The sequence below is a fragment of the Talpa europaea genome (assembly GCF_964194135.1).
Source record: "Talpa europaea genome assembly, chromosome: 11".
NCBI classification, from domain to species: domain Eukaryota; kingdom Metazoa; phylum Chordata; class Mammalia; order Eulipotyphla; family Talpidae; genus Talpa; species Talpa europaea.
The window spans coordinates 7,140,922-7,162,962 of record NC_140078.1 but is presented as its reverse complement, the minus strand read 5'-3'; the positions used below and the strand labels follow the sequence as shown (position 1 = coordinate 7,162,962).

General features: G+C 55.5%; 1 protein-coding gene across 1 annotated transcript; it reads left to right on the top strand.

The window, feature by feature from the left end:
• Nucleotides 1-12,945: 12,945 nt before the first annotated feature.
• SNAI1 (snail family transcriptional repressor 1) lies at nt 12,946-17,913 on the top strand (the record flags this gene model as incomplete). The annotated part of the gene is made up of 3 exons (XM_084247310.1): nt 12,946-13,027; nt 13,669-14,196; nt 17,729-17,913. 3 exons carry the CDS (start codon nt 12,946-12,948, stop codon nt 17,911-17,913), a joined length of 795 nt encoding a protein of 264 aa, XP_084103436.1.
• Between the last annotated feature and the right edge of the window lie 4,128 nt (nt 17,914-22,041).

Here is a 22,041-nt window from a genome sequence, read left to right as displayed (position 1 = left end):
AACTCCACCCCAATCCCACAGGAACCCTAAGTTTGATAAGGCCCCAGCAGAGCCCGTCATCTCCCTGATGTTTCATTCCCTCTCACCTGGCTGTGCCAGTAACTACCCCAGCCAGAGGCCCAGGACCTCTCACACCCACATCCATACAGGCCACCTCTGCTCACGGCAGTTAAGTCCTGGACTCCAGTTACTTGGCAGGAAGACACAATTCGTGCCTGTTTCCTTCCACACACAGGGCTGTTTTGAAATCTCGTCAACCCAAACGGGTTGTGAGAATGACGTTTGAGCTGAGCCCTGAAACTGGGACAAACCCATTGACCGTGTGCGGAGGAGCGTTTCCCACAGGGGACCCAGCTCAGAGCCCCCAGGGTGGAGCTCCATCGTCAGCCCATTCCGCGCCCTTGCTCCTGCCCTGAAACAGCTGCTGCTGCTGGCTTGTCCAGCCACGCCGTCCTGGTGTCTTCCTACTTGGTCACCACATTCCCCCTCTGCTTCCTTGGCTGCAGCCTCCTCTCCTGGTCCCCTTCCCTTAAGCTGTGGCAGTTCCTCAGGCTCTGGCCTAGTCTCGTCACTCACCACCGTCCTTGGCTTTCATTACTAGCCATGTGCTGTGGGTCAAGGCCCACGGTTCCCGAGCACAGGGCTCTCCGGAGCTCCAGGCCATGGAACCTGCTTCCTGAAAGACCGGCACGCCCACGTGACTTACAGGCACCCGAAGTTCATCCTGGCTCCTGCCACCCACACCTGGTACAAGGTTCTTTCCCCATGGGTGGTACCACTGTCCTTCCAGTTGCTCAGGAGTTCATCTCAGCATCACCTTTAACGCCTTACCCGCTATTACCAAATCGTGGATTTAGCACCCTCAGACACATTTGTGCTTTCTCGCCATCCCACTGCCACCCGCATCTCAAAACCACCATGATCTCACCTGAACTGTTAGAACTTTCCATCTGGCCTCTCCCTGGTGCTCTCTAGCCATTTCGAATCCATCCTCCACCAAGCAGCCAGAAGGATCCTTTCAAACCCTTCAGCTCCAGTGACTCAGAAAAGTCCCAGCACCTCACCATGGCCCTCCAGGCCTGGGGGTTCTGCCCCTGCACTGCCTACCCCTGAGGGCCTCCCCACTGGCACCGAAAGTCCCTCTGGGGCTCGCCTGGGCTATGAGTGCTGGAATAACCACAGCGACAGTTTCTATCATGGTTTCTGACGGGTTCCTCTGGGAAAGTCATTCTCGTGAGTTCTCTCAACCAGCCCTGCAGAAGGCGCTGGTGGCAGCCCCAGCACTCAGATGAGAGTGGAGGAGAGGGTGGGATTTGCCCAAGCTGGACACCATCAACTTAGGGGTCCAGGACAAGTTATTTTTTTGCTTTTTGAAGTCACGTTGCACTGTAATACATGTTGCATGCGTCCGTCGTGGAAACCCGGCTTGTGTAGAGAGGGCATTAAGGTCACGGCTCAAAGTCCGAATCTACCCTTCACCGCACCTAGTGTCCTCCCCTGGCTGCCGCCTCCTTTGAGTTACTCTTACATCTTTGTGCCTTGGTGTCCTCATCTGTAAACTGGGCTTAGTAAATGTCCTTGTAGAATTTCTGGGACCTAGTGAAACAATCCGCTTAAAGCATCAGGATGTGGCACAAAGTAGGTGCTTAGTCAGTGTGAGCGGCCACTGGCACTACTCTTTTCTCATCCACTCCTGAGACCTCCGGCGCCCTGCCTCGCCCAAGCAGGCTAGCTGTCCATGTTTGAAGACTAAACACTGTGTTATTAAGTGATGGGTTTCCCAACAAAATAGCTTCGGGCCCCTGCCTTGGAGATTCAGACTGGTAGATATGGGTGGGCTTGGGGATTTTAGAAAGAGCCTCAGATAAAGTGCATCTTTAACTAGTTTAGGAAACCCTTTATAAGGGAGAGGTGGACCAATTTACTGTAGCTGGGGGTGGGGCAGCTAGATTGATGGTTAGTTGGATCAGTTGGAGAAGCTCAGTCCTTGCAGGTTGCAAGACTTTAAAGCAGTGACACCTATTCTGATGATAAAATCATCTAGGCAGCCTATATCCCCTCCGCAGGGACTGTTCTATGTTCTAGGTGACCAAAGTGATGCCTTCTGGAGTCCAGGGTGTCTGGTGAATAAACAGTTTCCAAGGTGCCACCAGACAGCTGAAGAAGGCTGCCCCCAGAGCAAGCCCTCGCTGCCGGACAAGTGTCTGGTCTGAGGCTTCATCTTCACGTGGGAGCAGGAGGGGGAGAGGGGGAGAGCTGAGCTGAAGGCTGTCTTCTCCCTGCCCTGCCCTTCCCCCAGTGCCCTGTTTAGATCCCCAAGTAAGGAGAAGTGGGTGCCCTACTCTGTATGTTAAAGGGCTCTCACTTAAGAGACTTGGGAGGAAGGGGCTTAGGACTCTGCTTCCTGAGCTCACTGAGGCACCCTAGATCTAGGCCTGGGTTCCACATGGACCCCTTTACTTTGGGCTTTAAAACAGCAGCAACAACAAAAGCTGAGGCCACGAGGCCGTTTCCTGCCGCTGCTGGCTACCAAAATTGAAGATTCCAAGTCTTGGGGTCTTCAATTTACCATCCAGTGGTTCAGGAAAAAACAGTATATGCTGGTGTATAAATATATAAATATGGCTAGGAGATGAGAAAGCAAATATGTACAATCTTACAAATTATAACTTTTATTTATTTATTTTAAAAGATTTATTTATTTATACAAGCACTGGGTACAGTCGGAAGCACGGGAGGGTGAGAGGATTCACCAGAGCCAGAGCGGGGAGCAGAGCAGGCAGAAGGAGCGAAGTACACTGCTGAGGGGAGCAGCGGGCGGCAGGAGAGGTCTGCGCGCCATGTGGGACCCTCGCCCGGCGGCTGGGGATCGAACGGGCACTGCAGAGGCTGCGGGCATCCTCGCAACCCAGTGCTCAACCACTGCGCGACCGGGGAGGCCCTGACACTTACTTTTAAAAACAGAAGACAGGTAGGGCAGAAAAATATGAAGAAGGGCCTCCCTGGTGGCGCAGCAGTTGAGTGCTGGGTTGCAAATCTGCCTGTGGCCTCTGCGGCGCCGGTTCGATCCCCGGCTGCTCCCCGGCCACCAGAGGAGGGTCCCACATGGCGCGCAGACCTCTCCTGCCGCCCGCTGCTCCCCTCAGCAGTGTACTTGGGTCCTTCTGCCTGCTCTGCTCCCCGCTCTGGCTCTGGTGAATTCTCCTCACCCTCCCGCGCTTCTGACTGTACCCAGTGCATGTATAAACAAAACAAACAAACAAACAAATAAATAAATAAAACATGCCTCTATAAAAAAAAAAAAAAGAAAAATATGAAGAAGGAAGCGGAAGGCTCTCCTCATTGCACCCCTCCATCATTCCTGCCATGTCCTTGGGCCACCAAGATTTGTTGAAAATTCAAATAGGCAGATGCTTCACCCTGTCCATACCTGCACTTTTCACTCCGTGATATATGGGGCTCCTTTCCACGGCAGCATGGTATTTATTTTAATTTTGTGTAGAAGAACTGGGGTGTAGGCCAGAGGTGTGGGGAGGAAGGGGCGGAGAGAGGATTCACCAGATTCAGAGTAGGGAGCGGATCAGGCAGATCCACTGAAACACACTTCTGAGGCGAGACAGGAGAGGTCTGCTGCGCCATGTGGGTCAGCTCCCTGGCTGGGGATCGAACTCAGGCTGCAGGGGTGATAGCACTGAGACTCAACCTCTAGGCCACCAGAGAGGCTGCAGAGTAAGTGAAAAAGTATCAGGCTTTTCTGCCTTCCGACCCCCGCCCCCCCTCCTCCCTCATGCCATTAGGATTGATGATGGAACCCTGTGGTCCTGAATGCATGCCTGATGGCGGCCCCTGGAGTGGGGTGTGGGCATGCGGAAGTGGATACACCTGTGCTGAGAGACTGTTTTTTTTTTTTATAAGGGCGGCGTCAGGGGTACACCAGTAGAGCAGAGAGCAGAGACCCCCAGAGAATGCTGGAGAGCCCAGATAGAGTGAAGACTTGCTGGAGGCTGGGAGGTCTGCCAGCCTCCCGCCCACCCCCCCACACCCCTGCCTGCCGTGTACCTGGTAAATCCCAATAAAAGCCTGCAAAAGCCACCGAGGGCTCCAGGACTCTGTTCTCCTTACCCTGTCTGCTCGGATCATAGAAAACCTGCCCTGCGTCATCCTGCCCTTACAGAGGCCCATGTGGTGCTTTTTTAATGGCTGTGTAATGCTTCGCCTGAGGATGCCCCGTCTTGTCAATGGATGTTAACGCTGTTTGCTCGGTTAGGGACCGAGCTGGAGCGAGCACCTTACAAATCCCCCTTTGCCCACTAGTCTGAGTATTTTCCGTGCAGAGCTCCGTAGTCAAAGGCGGGGAGGTAGAGAGAGGCAAAAATAGGGAGAGAGCCAGGCAGAGTCTGGGGAGACCAAGAGTCCCACCCAAGCAGGACGAGAGCAAGATGGAGGGACTGGAGAAGGAAGGGGTGGCTGCGGGGAGACTGCAGGCCTGTTCCAGACAGTTCCCAGCAGCCTGGCCTCAGGAATCCAGACAGAGAAGTGACTAAGTGCCTGTGAGGATCACACCCTCCAGACACAATAGCGATGAGATCAGAGCCCTTTGTGCGAGGATTTTGTGCGACTATTGTTCCTGGAAAGCGAAAGATGAGAAGCAACTGGATTGCCCATCGGCTGGGGACTGGTTCTAGATGGTGCTGCACGAGCAGACAGGAGCCAGTCTCCAGGCAGGACGGTCAGAGGGAGCCATAAACACGAAGGAGGCCTGCTAAATTCCAATTTTAGGGGGAGAATTAGTCTGTCCCTTGCAGACTTAAACTCGAAGTTTGTTTGTTGTTTATCTGAAATTCAGTTTGAGCTGGGAGATCTGCGTTTTATCTGGCAATGCTAACGCCAGGACCAGTGAGGACAGCAAGGGGAAGTCAGGATGGTTGTGTGTGTGTGTGCACACACATGTGTAAGGAGGGATTCTGAGCCGGTGGGGAGATTCTAGCTCCTGGCCTAGGTGGTGTTTGTAGTTAAGGGGAAGGGACTTAGCCAGGCTCCCCCCAACCCCTCACCAGTGGTGGGGTTGGGCTCACCCCAAGCTTTGTGCTCTGCAGTCTTTGTGTATATGTCTTAGAAGCATCCATGTATTAAATAAAAGTATTAAGAAACCACAATTTTTGAAGCTTATTTAAACTTTTTTTAAAGATTTATTTATTTGTGCATACAAGAACTGGGGTACAGGCCAGAGGTGCGGGGGTGAGAGGATTCCCCAGAGACAGAGTGGGGAACAGAACAGGTGGATCCACTGAAATACACTGCTGAGGGGAGCAGGGGGCGAGTCAGGAGAGGTCTGCTGCGCCCCTGGGTAGCTCCCTGGCTGGGGATGGAACACCTGCTGCAGTGGCTGCCCATAGCTTGACAGCACCCGGGGAGGGCCCCTGCATAGCATCTTGAATCCAAAAGGAAGGGCAAATTTGACCTAAGCAAACAGTTCTCTCCCTCACTTCCCCTCCTTGTCAAAGGGGCGAGGAGACCCCTGGGGCTTTTCCAGGAGAAGGTTCTGCCTTCTGCTAGGAAGGAGGAGATAACAGGCTCTATCAGTCCAATCCCATGGGGCGAGGCTTCCAAGGCTAGATCTCTGCAAGTGTGTGAGTGAGTGAGTGTGTGTGTGTAAACTAGTTAAGACTCTTCCCAGATCTCAGGACCACCAGGTTTTATCTAGTCCTTGAAACCAGGAAAGAGCCCCAACTGCAAGGTGAGAGCGCAGGCATGCAGCTGTGCTCCTCTCGGGGAGTGACAGCCCTTTTCCCTACACCCCTCCAGAAGCTTGGGTTTCTGTCCACAGAGTGGAGACAGTCTGGGCCTGTCCTGGGGATGTTACCTCGTTTGTTTACTTCTGTACAGAAGGCAGCCTATTGATAATGCTGTTCACTTCAGCTTTTTCACTTGAAAAGGTACCAGCTCGCCCATTCATTCAGTCAGCATTTATTGAGCACCAGCTGGATACCAGACCTGCTCTGGGTGCTTAGGTCACGGCTGTGAACAGGGTTCTGCTCCAGGGAGGTGTCCACAGCAGGCAGCTCATATTTTCTGTTTTGCGAGCCTATATTCAATATCTGGGATATTATGTGGATACGCATTAACAAGAGAAAGTAAATTTCCACAAGTTTTGGATGAGACTCATAATAATATAATATTTAAATACTTTTTTTTTTGTCATTCAGGTCTACGGATGAGAAGAATGGAATTCTCTTTTGCAATTTAACATTTGTTTTTTTTTTTTAAGATTTATTTATTTATTCATACAAGCAGTGGATACAGTCAGAAGCGCGGGAGGGTGAGAGAATTCACCAGAGCCAGAGCGGGGAGCAGAGCAGGCAGAAGGACCGAAGGACACTGCTGAGGGGAGCAGCGGGCGGCAGGAGGGGTCTGCGCGCCATGTGGGACCCTCCTCCGGTGGCCGGGGATTGAACCAGCGCTGCAGAAGCTGTGGGCAGCTTCGCAGCCCAGCGCTCAACCACTGTGCCACCAGGGGAGGCCCAACATTTCTGTTTAATTGGTTTTCCAAGTTAGGGTTCCCTATCCTCCAACTGATTGCAAGTGTCTGTTTGTAAAAGCCATTCTTAGTTCAAGGGCCATCCCAAACAAACCCTTGGTCAGTTCGAGCTTTCAGGCTATTGTTTGCCAACCTCTGGTCTAACGGGCAAAGTAAGTAATATATAAAATAAATAATAAGTTAAAAAAATAAGCAAATTCAGTAAAGCATCACTAGATCTGATCATGGTGAGAATGGAGGAGAAAATCAAGGTGGGGAAGGGTGGAGTGGGGGTTGCCCTGTGCCATCTCTGGAAGAGCCGCCCTGAAGACTTGGATTCCCCGAGGCTGGGACTCGCCTGGTGTGGCCAGTGGGGGCTGCCCCTCCTAAGTGGGGTGCACTGCAAGGGCCCACGTGGACCTGGGTCCCACAGGACCTGGTGGCCATTAGGGTTTTTTTTTATTATTTATTTATTTATTTTTATTTATTTATTTATTTATACATGCACTGGGTACAGTCAGAAGCACGGGAGGGTGAGAGTATTCACCAGAGCCAGAGCGGGGAGCAGAGCAGGCAGACTGACAAAGTACACTGCTGAGGGGAGCAGCGGGCGCAGGAGAGGTCTGCGGCCATGTGGGACCCTCCTCCGGTGGCCGGGGAGCAGCTGGGGATCGAACCGGCGCTGCAGAGGCTGTGGGCAGCTTCACAAACCAGCGCTCAACCGCTGCGCCACCGGGGAGGCCCTCAGTTATGTTTTTTATTTTATTTTTTTTTAATTTATTTTTTTTTATAGAGGCATGCTTTATTTATTTGTTTGCTGGTTTGTTTGTTTTGTTTATACAAGCACTGGGTACAGTCAGAAGCGCGGGAGGGTGAGAGAATTCACCAGAGCCAGAGCGGGGAGCAGAGCAGGCAGAAGGACCGAAGTACACTGCTGAGGGGAGCAGCGGGCGGCAGGAGAGGTCTGCGCGCCATGTGGGACCCTCCTCCGGTGGCCGGGGAGCAGCCGGGGATCGAACCGGCGCCGCAGAGGCCGCGGGCAGCTTCACAACCCAGCGCTCAACCGCTGCACCACCGGGGAGGCCCCAGTTACGTTTTTTAAATCAAGGAGAAGGGTGAAGGTTGATAGAGCCTTGACTCAGGTGCTGAATGTGCCATAGACAATGTCTTTTTGGGGTCAAGATTAACTCTCTGAGATTCACTGACTGATAAATGATCTAATCACCTGGGGCCAGTTAGCCTAATATACAAAAAGCCCTTAGCAATTAAGAAGTTCATGCACTGGGTGACCGCAGGACCTGAAGGAATGGTTCAGAACACAAAGAAACAGAAATGGCTTTGGGGAATGGGAAAACTCTCCACCCCTCATGCAAAGTACAAATTGTAACTTATCAGATGGGCAAAGATAAAAAAGTTAGACAATAACCCTGCGGAGGACAGGGGACCCTGGGCTCCCTGCTGGTGGAAGTACCTTTCGTTTAACCTTTTTGGAGGACATTTGGGCAAAGATGTGTGTACAAGACATTCATTGAAACGGCCCCCTTATTGTGGCAGCAAAAGGTTGTAATCTAACCTGAATGTCCATCAAAAGTCCCCCTGTGGGCCTCCCTGGTGGTACAGGGGTTAAAGTCTCAACGCTAACAAGCTAGCACCACCCACTGTGGCCTGAGTTCCATCCCCAGCCAGGGAGCTGACCCACATGGTGCAGCAGACCTCTCCCCACTTGCCCACTGCTCCCCTCAGCAGTGTATTTCAGTAAATCCGCCTGTACTGCCCCCCCACACTCTCTGGTGGATCCTCTCCCCCACACTTCTGGCCTACACCCCAGTTCTTGTACGCATAAAAAATAAAAATAAATCTCCTTTTTTAAGTCCCTCGTTAGAATAGTGATGCTGGCACAATTCATGCAATGAAAAAGGCTGCAGCCTCACAAAAGACTAAAGGGAGGTGCGTGCAGAGATAGGCAACAATTGTCAGGACAAAGAATGTTGTTGGGGAGAAAAGCAAGGTGAAGGTAGTGTGTAGGCGCCCATTTGTGCTCCATAAAGAAGGGCCCGCATATTAATATAAGCGGACACATATCTCCTTGTCTAGAAGAGCATCTGGACGCTCACACACGACAGCTGTCGGTTCAAGTGCGGTTCAAGTGTCTTTGAAGAGAGCAATGGGAATTTGGGGTGGAGGGAGATTCTCTTTATGAGTTGGTTGGTTGCAGATCACACTTTTTGTTTATTGGTTTTACTTTTATTTATTTTTTTAAGATTTATTTGTGCATACTGTTGTGCCCAAGGTCAGCAGACTCGGCGAGCATAGCCTCCAAGAACCCAAAGACAGCTGATGCAAACACAAAAGGGAGTTTATTTCAGACTCGAGTCCGGGTTCACGGCACCTACCAACGCAGTGGCAGATCCCGAGAACCCCGAACAAAGGAAGCAGGGGTCTTTTAATGAGGTTAAATTGTGCTGGCAGTTATTCATTGGCTACAAGGATGCCTTCTCCAACTTGGCCCGGCTATCATTCTAAGCTGACTGGCCAGGCCAAGATGCAGCTCCAACCTGCAGCTCCAATGACAGCAAGTTTGCCCTCATTGGTGACCGGAGAGTAAGGGTGGAGTGAGGGTCCAAACTGTCTCTGGAATGCAGTCTTCTCCCAGCAAAATGGCAGTTACACAAAGCAATGGCTAAGAATACTTATGCTTGGTTCCACACATACAAGAACTGGGGAACAGGCCAGAGGTGTGTGGGAGGTTAGAGGGTTCACTAGAGACAGAGTGGGGAACAGAACAGGCAGACTGACTGAAATACACTGCTGAGGGGAGCAGCGGGGAGACAGGAGAGGTCTGCTGCGCCATGTGGGTAGCTCCCTGGCCGGGGATCGAACTATTGCTGCAGTGGCTGTGGATAGCTTCGTAGGTTGTGTCTTAACCCTTGCGCCACCAGGGAGGCCCTATTGGTTTTACTTTTACTTTTAGTAGGGGATGGGCATCTGTGGGAAGTGCAGGCTTCCTCCCAGAGCCCTTTCCGGGCCCCACGGGTAACCCCCACCTGCTTTCCAAGGCGGTGGCAGCAGCTCCCACCTCCACTCAAGGAGGCGCAGGGAGCGCCTCGGCCAGCAGAGGGCGCCAGACGACTGCGCCCTGAGGCGCTGGGCGGGGAGGCCGGGTGGGTCCGGCCCTGCCCGCTGCGGTCGTGCAGAAACGCCTGTTTCCGAGAAGACAGGACACCGCGGCATCAAAAGCGTGCGGGGTGACCGGAAGCTGCACCTCCGGGATGGAGAGGAGACCGCGGGGGCAATAAGAATGGGACAGCCCAGGTCTGGGTGCCCTCCCCTGCGGTGGACTCTCTTCCTCCAGGGAGCAGGTGCCAGCCAGGCTCCTGGAGTGCTGCTTCAGGCATTAGCAGCCTCTGAGCTTCTGACCCATCCCTGCATCTCCACGAGATAGGACCCAGGCCCTCCCCGTTTACAGCGGGGGAAACTGAGGCTCAGAGGGCCCGGAAATCACACAGGGTGACCTGAGAATCAGTCACCAGGTTCTTGACTGACTCACACCTAAGTGCTTTGAACCCAAGGAGAGTAATGGGATTAGAGTGTAGCTGGCGTGATCAGGGAAGGCGCCCTTGAGGTGACTCCAACTGTTTTGTGTTAAATAGATCCTTCATGCCAAGTCTGACTTCTCTCCATACACTCTGCAGACTAATAAAAAGCTCTCTCCGCCCTTAGGAAACAGGTTCCCAAGAATTCTACAAGCCCCTCGCGCCTCAGCAACCACTCTCCAGAAATTCGTATTAAACAATTTCTTGTTTTTCTTTATAGTTTACCACTTCCAAACACAACCCTAAGCAACACAGGATTTTATTTGTCTGCTTTTGAACCTTCCACGCATTGTCTGTGAGCTTGAGGCTTTTGTTCAACATTATGTTTTTGAGTTTCATCCCTGTTTCTGCGTGGGGCTGGATTCATTTTTATAGCTGTAGTGTTTTCCATTATGGGATTATGCCACCGTGTATTAATCCATTCTATTGTTACTAAACATCTGGGTTGCTTCCAATTTTTTTAGTCTTTGTTCTGCTTGGTTCTGTTTTGTTGTTAGGAACAAGGGTGCAAAAGAATATTCTCTTGTTTCTCCCTAGGTTTAGGGCTAGGCTACAGTTCCCAACTTTTGCTGCTGGTTAGAATCACCCCCTGGGGAAATCTTTAAAATGCTAATACCCGACTCCCCACCCAGACTAATTCAATCAGGACGTCTGTAGGGGTGGGGCCGGGGCCGGACTTGGGTGTTCCCTAGGGAATCTAATCTGCTGCCACCTCTGAGAACCCCCAGGTTGCAGCTGGTTTGAGAGCAGAATTGCTGGGAGTGGGGAGAGTCACCTGCCACTCGCTGATGCCTAACTTTTCCAACAGGGCTGTGTCTGTTGACACTCCTGCCATCGTGGGACAGAAGTCCTGCTAGCCTCACATCCTCATCAGCACTCGATATTGACCAAATTTCTACTTTCTGTCCCTCTGATGGGTGTGAAGTAGTATCTCACTGTGGTTTTAATTTGCATTTCTATCATTACTAATGAGACTGAGCAGTTGGTGAGGTTAAAGCTGAAACAAAGGAGCCAGCCAGGTGAAGATCTGGGGGAGAGGGATGGGGGTGGGAGCAGATGAACAGCAGGTGCGAAGGTCATGTGGTAGGAAAGGGCTGGGATGTTGGAGGTGTTAGGGGGAAGTGATGTCCTGAGGTTGCTCTACAACAGAGGGACAGAAAGGAGCAGGAGGGGCAAGAATAGCTCAGTGCAAGGTGGCAGGGGTCAGATCCGCAGGGCTGAGCACTGTGGGGAGGACTTGGGCTTTGATTCCCAGAAAAATGGGAGCAAAGGGACAACCCTCCCTCCGGCTGCCCTGTGGACAATCATGATTAGAAATAAAGACTTAGGAGAGGGGTGTATTCTTCATAATGACTGTGTATTCTCTCTACCCCCCCCCCCTTTACCTTCTACTCACCAACCAAAAGAGACTAAGGTGGATGGTTTTGTTCACAGCTGTTATCCCCAATATCTTGGGATCCAAACAGACACTTGTCCCTGCTCATTCTAGGTGGTGAACGGAGGGATTTACAGGTTTTCATAGTCCTTGATTCTCTGATGGTTACCAAGTTGGGTGGGACCTGTGCATTTATTTCTGTGCCTCTACCCCCACTCCAGCCCTAGTTGCCCAGGTGAGTCCGGGATGAGGAAGCTGTCCTTCCCCTGGGCTCACCCCACAATGAATCAGTGGCCTCTGTGGAGCCCCGAGTTCAGCCCCTTAGAACAGTATTGAGAGCCCACAGGCAGGTGAGGGTACCCCAGGGAGCCCCGCGCTGTCCTGCCTCTTCACCTGCCCAGAGTGCTCTTTCTCGCCAAAGTCTAAACAGGCCCCTCCTCGGCTGAAAATCCTTCTTAGGCTCCCCAGTGTCCTTGGGGCAAAGTCCAAACTCTTCCAGGCCCGGGAGGCCCAGCGACCTGACCCCTCCCGGCCTGCCCACCCCGCCCCCACGCCCGGAGGTGCCTCTCGGGCTCTGAACTAGTCACCGATTCTTACCTCGGGCTTTCCCTTCGGTGTTTCTTCACTTCCTCCGGGAAGTCGCCCCTGACCCCCTGTCAGGTGACCCACTTCTTCCTGGCACCGCGCCCAGGGGTCTTTCCCCAGAGAAGCGCACTTCCCTTTGCGTGGCGACCGTCCGGCTCCCCCGCGGGAGCGTCCCCCTTGGGCCGGGACCCCTCGAGCTTAGCCCGGGGCGCGTCTCGGGGCCGGGGCCGGGGGCTGCGCGCGCGGGCGCTCGGGGCACACTTGGCAGCCAGCGGGGACTCGCGCGCCTCGCCCGACGGGGCGGCACGTGCGCAGAGGGGCGGCGGCGCCCCACGCCGCAGCAGCCCCACGGGGCTGTGCGTTTCCCCGCGCGCCCCCGACACGCATCGGGTCCCCCGTCCGCCCCGTCGCGGGCCCGGGGGGCGGGGGCCGCGCCCCGGGCGGAGGCGGTTTCGCGCGTCAGGTGCCCGGCCCGGCGGGCTCAGCGCCAGGGGGCGCCAGAGGCGGCCGCCGCGCCGCGCGGCGCAGAGGGGTGCTTGGGGTCGCCAGGGGGGCCCCGCCTCGCAGCCCCGGGCGCCCCGCCCCCCGCAGCGCGCCCCCGGCGGTCGGCGCGGCGGCCTCGGAGCAGCCCACGCCCGGCCGCGGCGCCACGCGGCAGAGCCGGGCCGGCCCCCTGCGCACCTGCTTGGGGCGTGGCCGCCCGCGGGGGCGCGCTCCGATTGGCCCGGGGCCGGAAAGGGGCGTGGCCGGCCAGGCCCCGCCCTTTCCCGTGGCCGGCGTACTTAAGGAGCCGGCGGCGCCGCTCCCCTCAGAGCCGACCTGGACGCCTCGCGCGCGGCCCCGCTGCCCCGCGCCCGGCCCGCTGCCCCGGCACCATGCCGCGCTCCTTCCTCGTCAGGAAGCCCGCCTGCTCCCGCCGGCGGCCCAACTACAGCGAGCTGCACGACGCCTCGCCAGGTGCGGGCCGGGCGGGCCGGGGCTGCGCGAGGGGCTCCCGGGAGCGGGGGGCTCGGGGACAAAGTCGGGGTGAAGGGCTCGGCGGGGGGGGGGGGCGCTGAGGGGACGCGCCCGGGGGCAGGTGCATCAGGGCGCCGAGGAGGGGCCCCCGAGGGCGGGGGCTGGGGCTGGGCGGACCTCCGGGCCCCCAGAGGCAGGGACCCCGAGTGTGGAGGCGCTGGGAGGCTTGTGCCCCAGACGCCGCGGAGGCCGGGAGAGTCCGGAGTCCAGAGGGTTTGGGGGAGGGGCTGGGAGCAGAGGTGTGTGAGGAGGGGGATTGGCAGGGGTGGTGCCGGGTGAGCTGGGGGGATTAGGGGCTGGGGGCCTGGCCTCTGGCTGGGCCGGGGCGGGGACTCAGGAGGAGGGAGGCCTGGGCATGGCTTTATTGGGCTGGGACTGGGGAGTGGGGGATCCCCGTAAAGTCTGGACGTGTTGGGTGGGCGAGCCAGGTGATCCAGGTGAGGATGAGGCGCTGCCAGGGCGGGATCCTGTCAAAGGCCCATCACGGGTCTTGTGCTCATCTAGTGGGTTTTCCTAAGTTTGTTGACTGACTCAACAATCTAATGTCTGACCCTCCCTAACCCTTTTCTGTCTCCCCCCAGAGTTTACCTTCCAGCAGCCCTATGACCAGGCCCACCTGCTGGCAGCCATCCCTCCTCCTGAGGTCCTCAACCCCACCGCCTCACTGCCCACGCTCATCTGGGACTCTCTCCTGGCACCCCAAGCCCAGCCCATTGGCTGGGCCTCCCTTCTGCCCCAGGAGATCCCCAAAGCTGTGGAGCTGACCTCCCTGTCAGATGAAGACAGCGGGAAAGGCTCGCAGCCCCCCAGCCCGCCCTCACCAACTCCTTCGTCCTTCTCTTCCACCTCAGCCTCCTCCCTGGAGGCGGAGGGTTTTCCTGCCTTCCCCGGCTTGGGCCAGTTGCCCAAGCAGCTGGCCGGGCTGTCTGTGGTCAAGGACCCCCAGTCTCGAAAGGCCTTCAATTGCAAATACTGCAACAAGGAATATATCAGCCTGGGCGCCCTGAAGATGCACATCCGCAGCCACACGCTGCCCTGTGTCTGCGATACCTGCGGGAAGGCCTTCTCCAGGCCCTGGCTGCTGCAGGGCCACGTCCGGACCCACACAGGTGAGTGCCCCGCGGCCTCTGCTCTTCGGGCCCACCGCCTTCTCTGCCGGCTATTTTTTGGACAGACTGCACTTGCAGTTGTTTTCAGCCTGTGGAAACTGAGGCCCCGAGTCTCCTGCCTTCCAGCTGGAGAGTTCAGGGGCCTTGCTCTCGGAAATGTTTGGTAGGAACATTCGTTCATTCGTGGCTAAGCAGATGGGCGAAGTCGGTAACCTTACAAGTTCCTTTGCAGTTTTGGTTTCTCAGCCAAATGGATGGGAGTTGGGTATGGGAAAGGTGCAGCTAACACCTTGCTGTTGGGGCCAGGTGTGAAAGGGCCCGCCCTGCTCTTGGGGCCTCCCTCAACCCACCTATCCCCACCCCCAACCCCAGCCAGACAGGATGTTGTCAGACCCCCCACCTGGCTCTGAATCCGGCTTGAAGGTCTCTCCCTCTAACCTAAGGCCCCTGTTTCACCTCTCTGAGCCTCAGTTTCCTCTTCTGTAAAAGGATCATAAGAACACTTTGTGGGGTTTCCGGGCAAGTTAAGGTACATACAGAGAGCACCCGTGTTCTGCTTCCAATGCTGTGGGACTTGAGACAACTGACTCAACCTCTCTGGGCCTCAGAAGCATGCTAGCATAATTATTTAGGGTGGGTTGTGATAGCATTATATAAGGTGGTCATCAAGATTAGTGGTTCTTTAATCTGCTTTGTCATAATCTATTCTCCTGACGGCTTTCGGGTCTGCGCTCCCCGCCCCCACTGGGGAGTAGACAACTCAATCCTATTGCGCAGGTGCTGGCAGAAAACCGTCTTCCCTTGGTGTTTCAGCAACCCTGGACTTGTAGAAAGCTGTGAGACGGAGCCTCTCCCATCCTTCAGCTTTCTGGAAGGGGGGGAAAGGTAGCCGCTCACCTTTTTAGAACTGGATCTTGGTGGCCTGCTCTTTGGAGAGCCACTGACTGTTGAGGGAGGAGGTTCAAAGGTCATGACAGTCGGCTTAGGGGTCAGGCTGGCAGTTGGCGTCTCAGTTCTGGCACTTCCTGGGCCTGGTGGGGCCCGACATTTTGCCGATGTTCTTGGTGTCACTGTTATTCCTATGAAGTCCTCCCAAACTTGGGGACCCGTGCCTGCTTCTTTCACTCTGTGCACAAATAGCCCTGGTTTTAAAGGAAAAGACCCAACTGCCCGGCCTCTGTCCTGGGTGCCTGCCCAGCTGATGAGGGCCCTATTTGTGGGGAGTCGAAGCCCTGGGTACCCCCACCCCTGGGCTTCCCCCCCAGCTTCTCCCCTCCAATCGGGACATTTTAATGTAAAGGCATAAATGTAAAGGCACGGCTCAGACACAAAAAGCCTGTTGAAATGCACCATTGCCGACCTGACCTCCTCGACTCCCATTGTGTGCCTTAATGGTGGGCCCTGGGGGCGGGGGGTGGAGCAGGTGCATGGGGCAGTGGTGCCCAGCACCTGTTCCAGGCCGCAGCTGCTGGCCCGCTTCGTGTCAGGCCCCTTTAATCCGGGGGATATCGCATGTACAGTGCCCCCCTTGGCGGCCTTTGTCCCCGCCGGCCTGGTGCCGATTTCACACTCGCCAGGAGCACCATGAAGACGTCTGGGCAGGAGATCTGTGAGGGATAGAGGTCTGTCCCTGGGTTGTGTGCACAGACCTGCACCCTGTCACACCTCAGCCCTAGTACCCCTTTGTTCTGGTGTACATAAAATCACACGTAACATAAAAGTAACCTCTACGTGTGGGATGTAGGGCCCGCAGAGCTGCCCTCACCTGTGATAACCGGCAAATCCACCAGCAGCCTAGGAGGGAGGTGCCTCACAACCCCCATCTCACAGATGAGGAAACCAAGGCTTGGAAAAGAACGTTCTTTTCCCAAGTCACAGCGCCTAAGGCCTGCCCCAGGCCTATCACCTAGGCCCAGGAGGGAGAAGGTGGTGGCGTTCAGGGCCCGGGAGAATCCGGGGCTTCCTCCCCTTTTCGGTCCCTGGACTGGAAGCCTTTAGTTCACCAGGGAGTAGAACTTCACTTGGACCTTGTAGAATGCAATCATCAAACCCTCGGGACTGTAGGCAGAGGGCGCTCCTAATGACCAAGGAGCACATTGCTCAGGCATCCTCCCCCAGGCTTCTGGCTCTGTCCCCCTCAGAGGTCTGGCCTGTTTCCTCTGTCTCTGCCCTAGAAGACTGAGGCCATGGAGAGATGGTCCCTGGACACCCGGAGGACCAATGGAATTCACTCCTTCCCCGGCTGCTTGAGTGCCAGCACTGGGCTTTACGCGTGGGCTCTGGCTTCGGGGCAGGTCAGGCTGGGAGTGGGTGGTTAGAATTGTATTTGGGGGCACAGGATGTTATAGAACAGTGCCTGGCATGTAGCACGAGCTTAAGAAGTATTTTGGTGAGTCAATATTTGACTTTATTTAGGAAGTGCTGCCTCCTCTGCCCACCTGGGGTGTGGGGGAAACAAAACAACCTTGTCAATGCTTTTGGGAGATGAACTACATCCTCTTAGTTGGGGCAGGAATTAGGAAAAATGAACAGGGTTGTCTGTGGTGATTAAGGGGTCAGGCACTTGAGGCCTTTAACAAAAGCAGCAGACTTATTCATTCTGCAAACACTTATTGAGCACTTGTGTCCCCAGCCTGATGTGCAGCACAGCTGGTGCCTGGCAGGAGGGGCGGGGGTGGGGGGGTGAAACATGCCACAAGATAACAGGTTTCTGTATCTTCTTGGGGGCCCTGGCCCGGAGGCTTGGAATGGACCCTGGAGACCCCCTCTCGTGGGACTCAGGCAGTTGAGGGATAGACAAGACTTGGAGTTCCCCTGGGTATGAGCAGCAGTGTGTGATGGGAGGCTGCCCGGAGATGGGCCTGGCTGCGGGGGGAGGGGCGGGGAGCTTGCAAGGCGGACTCTTACTTAAGCTTTGGCCCCAGACCAAGTAAATCCAGGAGTGGGAATGAGGAACACCCACCAGATCGCTCCTTCCCCCCACCAGAGGGCCAGTCGTGGTAGCCGTTAAAGTCAAGGACTCTGGTTCCTGCTGGGTGACGCTGCATGCGCTGCTTAGCTTCTCTGGGCCTCGGCTTCGTCCTCTCAAGCTGAGGACGCAGGGCGGAGGGGGGATAAGGGAGAGCTGCTGTGTCCCTGGCACAGTCCAGCGTCTGCGTCTCTGCCGTGGTCGTCGATGCTGGTCGTTGAACCCTGGGCTGCCCTGGAGCGGGCGACTCCTTCCTTCTCCCTGCTCTCCACTGCCAGCCCCTGTGAGCGGGCGGAGAGCGGCCCCATTTCACAGAGAGCGGATGGAGGCTCAGAGCAAGGCAGGCTCGCCCAAGGTCGCAGGGTGAAGGGCAGCAGAACTCCCGGTCAGGTCCAGGCCTCCACACCGGGTCTGTGTGTTGTGTTGGATCCGTGTGTTTAGACTGGCCGGGGCTCTCGCTCAGGGCTGGGGGGGGGGGCTGGGCTCTGACGGAGGAGGGGAGGCTGGATTTCAACCCGTTCCCCGGACAGCTGGTGCAGCCTCACTCCTCTTGCCTCCCCGCAGGTGAGAAGCCCTTCTCCTGCTCCCACTGCAGCCGCGCCTTCGCCGACCGCTCCAACCTGCGGGCGCACCTGCAGACCCACTCGGACGTCAAGAAGTACCAGTGCCAGACGTGCTCCCGGACCTTCTCCCGCATGTCCCTGCTCCACAAACACCAGGAGTCAGGCTGCTCTGGGGGGCCCCGCTGACCCCTTGAGGCTCCTTCCGCCTCGACAGAACCCTCACCAGCGGTCTCCCCCCTCTCCAGAAGGAAGGACCCCGCATCCTTCTCATGGCCATAGAATTCCCTTCTGAGCTCCTGCTTCTGGCTGTGTTGACCCCCACAGGACTCTGAGGACCATTTTCCAGGTCCTTCTCTCTGCTCGGGGTGCCTCAGAGGGCTGAGAAAGGAGGCCTTTCAGTGGACGGCTGATGGCAGGGTGCCTTGCTGCAGAGACCCCTCCTGGCACCCACTGCTCCGGAACATTCTTGAGTTGGGGTTTGTGTATCCAGAGCTGTTTGGATATAGCTGCTTTCGGCTACAGGACAAAAGCTGACAGACTAGGGGGCTCCCACCCCACTCAGGGGACCCCACTCCCCCCAACCCAGGAACCCTCAGGCCACCCCGCCAGGAGGTGTGACTAACTATGCAATAATCCACCCCCAGGTGCCAGCGGGGGCGGGCGCTGACACAGGACCTGTCTAGACCCCAGGATGCCCTGGCCCGGCTATTTCAGCCTCCTGTTTGTCTTGGTGGCACCTGTTTCACGGGCAATTTAACAGCCTCTCAGAGGGGACTGTGAGTAATTGCTGTCACTTGTCAGGGGCCCGAGTGGGGCGCTTTGGCCAGACCGATGTGTCGCCCAGAACTATTTTTGGGGCCCCGACAGGTGGGCCTGGGAAGATGTTTACATTTTTAAAGGTACACTGGTATTTATATTGCAAGCATCATTTTGTACTACGGAAACCTTTTGTATAGTTATATTGTACAGTTTATTGATATTCAATAAAGTGGTTAATTTATATATAAAAACCTTCGTTTGGCTCTAGAGAGGAGTTTGGAAGCGCCTTCAGGAAGGGAGGAGAGGCAGGGATTCCTGACCTGCTTTAAACCTTGTCCTCTTAAACACCACGTGGTCGCTGGAGGGACCTTGCTTTGCAGATGGGGTTTCTGACTGGGAGGTGGGCGGGGCTGGCCGAGGGTGGGGGGCAGGCCCGTGGAGCCCCTGGAGCCCTCTGCGTGGCGGCTCTTTCATTCTCATGCTGCGTGTTGAAGCTGACCGGGCCCAGGGGGTACAGAGCTGGCTTCCTGGGTCTTATCTAGACAGGCTGCATGCCTGTGCCCCAGCTCTGCAGGTCTTTCCGGGAGGGGACTGGCTGCTTCTCCCCATGAGGCGGTGGAATGCAGCGAGCAAGAAGGACAGAGGATGTCCTTCCTGTTTCCAAGGCTCTGGGCCCCGCTCCAGCCTCCCTGTCGGACCCACACCTCTGTCTGGCTGCTGGGTACCAAATGGCCTTTGATGCAAGGAAATTGACTGGCTGGAGCCAGGAGGGTGAGAAGCCAGGCCAAAGGGTAGGGGTCATTCAGCTTCCTGCTCCAGGACAGGACGGGAAGACGGTCAGCTTGCGTCCTGGGCTGGGATAATCCACTCCACTGGCCGCCCGTCCCGGTGACCTCACCTCGGGGGCCCTCCTGGGGCTGCGAGAAAATGAGTGGCCTTTTTTGAGCACAAAAGGTGCTGAGGTGCCAGTTTCCTGCTGAGCTGAGCAGGCACAGGCTCCAGAGCTCAGAGCCCCGGAGTCAGGCCGGGGGTGGGGGAGCCTCATGTTCCAAAGGAGAGATGATTCTTTCTTCTAAACAGGAAATGGTGACCCGCAGGCCGGGAGCAGCCCTTAATGACTTGCAGCTTTCCTCCCAAAGAAAAAAAAAAGTTCTCTAACAATCGCCAAATTGTAGCTGGCCTCCCTGAAGGGAAGTTAGGGAGTTGTGGGGGTGGGGGTTGGGCACCAACTTGCTGAAGTCCTACTGTGGATCAAGTCCCTGGGCTGTCATTTACATCCACCCCACGGTAGGTGCTGGCACTGACTGCAAACGAATAAGTGACAGTGACTTCACACATTCCTGGTGGGAAAGGATCTTGGCCATAGGCCATGGGCCTTCTGCTCCCATCAGCCTGGAGTCAGGTGTCTCTCACGGTAACAGGAGCAAGAATCCCCCCTTTATCCCCCATTTGCTGTCTCTACAAAGTGGGATGACTAGTGCCTGAAAGGGGGTGCTCATGCCGTCAGTTTGGCGAGCACCTTGTGTGCAGAATCCATATCTAGGACCTGGGGTGACAGCTGCGAGCTGTGGGATACAGTTTGGGCTCTTTGAGAACTTCAGTTCTGGTGGGGGGAGAGAGGGAAAACAAGTGATTAAATAAGCAAACCACTTTCCTGCGGTGATGCAACTAAAGAACACCAGTGCTAGCGAGTCACGGGGTGGGGATCCCTGCATAAGGCCCAGATAGAGCGGAAGGGCCTGGGGAGACTGGACCTCCCAGCTGAAACATGGAGAAGAAGGATCTAGTCTTGGAGGGAGCAGCAAGCACACAAAAGCTTTGAGGCCAAAATGAGCTTGTCCGGAACTGAGAAAGCCCAGAGGGCTGAGGGGCTGAGGGTGGGCAGGGTGGGATGAGCTGGCAGGCCCAGACCCTGCAGAGCTGGTGGTGAGGTGGAGAGTGAGGAGTGGGGATTTGAGTCCAGTCCAGAGGTGGCGGTGACCTTGGGAATGGAGATTAGCAAAGGATTGAGGAGCCAGGCACACCCCAGTGCAGGTGAGAGTAATTTGGGGTCATTAAAAGGGGATGGTGGGCCTGGTGGGGGATGGGAGGCCATGCTGCTGGAAAAAGAACTAGAACCTTCCTCCCCTCGGATAGGATGCCTGTTGTGGAACAGCCCCACTCAGTCGCGTTGCTAAGAGAAAAAATAACACGCAGAACTCGCTGCCTTTTGTGGGGAGAAGAGAGGTGGGGATGAGCACATCATTCGTGCTTGTTTGTGTTTGCGTGCAGAACTCTGGGAGGACTCACAGTAAACAAAAGCTCTTCTGGGTTGGAGGGGGAGGAACAGGATGATGGAGACAGGTGGGGAGGAGCAGGCAGTTTTTTAGCTTTAAAAAAAATTGTTTTTAATTTTGAAATAACATCAACCTGACAGGAAAGTACAGTAAACTGGAATCCTTCCAGATTCTTCCAAATGTTAGCATCTTATCCTGATTGCGTCTTCTCCTGCTCTGCGTCCACACATCCACAGACCCACAGAGTATTTTTTAAAGATTTATTTATTTATGCATACAAGAACTGGGGTGTAGGCCAGAGGTGTGGGGGCGGGAAGGGGGCATGAGAGGACTCACCAGAGACAGAGAGGGGAGCAGAACAGGCAGATGTACTGAAATCCACTGCTGAGGGGAGCAGTGGGTGAGACAGGAGAGGTCTGCTGTGCCATGTGGGTAGTAGCTTCCAGGCCGGGGGTCGAACTTGTGCTGCAGTGGCAGGTGATAGCTTCGTCGTGCTAAGACTTAACCCCTTGCGCCACCATTAGACCCCCCCCACATAGTATTTTTTTTCCAGTCATTTGAGAACAGGTTGCAAACTTGATGTCCCTTTACTGCTCAATAGTTAAGCATGTGTTTCTTAAGGACGAGAACTTAAAATCAAGGGCTGACATCAGAATCAGGCAAGTTAGCCTCGGTGCAATGTGTGTGGAATGCAGTCCTGCTCAAGTTCCTCCAGCAGTCCCAGAGTCCTCCTGGGGGTGGGCCCAGCGCCAGGACCGCCAGGACCACCACGGCACCAACTTGTCCCACACAAGTAATCGTGTCGTATTGGGGGACAGCTCTTTTTTTAAAATCTTGGTAACTAGATATTTTTGAAAAGAACATCCAGCTATTTTGTAGCATGTCCCCCATTTAGGACTTTCCTGATGTTTCTTCCTGATTAAACTGGGACCGTGCGCTTTTGGCAGGACCACGGAAGTGGGGCTGCGGGGCCTGGGGTACACGAGATGGTCTGTTCCCACCACTGTGATCTTGGCCAATTGGTCAGGCAGGAGCTGCCTGGTCTCTCCTGGATGCAGATCCCCTTTTCCCCCTTTGTGCTTAATCCGTATCTTGTGGGGAGACATTCCCAGACCGTGTGAATATCCCGTTAATCCTCAAACTTCCACCCACGAGTTCCAGCCTTCACTGGTGACTTTGGCCCAAATGAATGATTATGATGGTGGCCGCCAAATGGCAATTTTTGAGCTCCTGCTGCCCTCCCACATTTACTGGTTGGCTTTCCCCTGTAGGGAAGAGC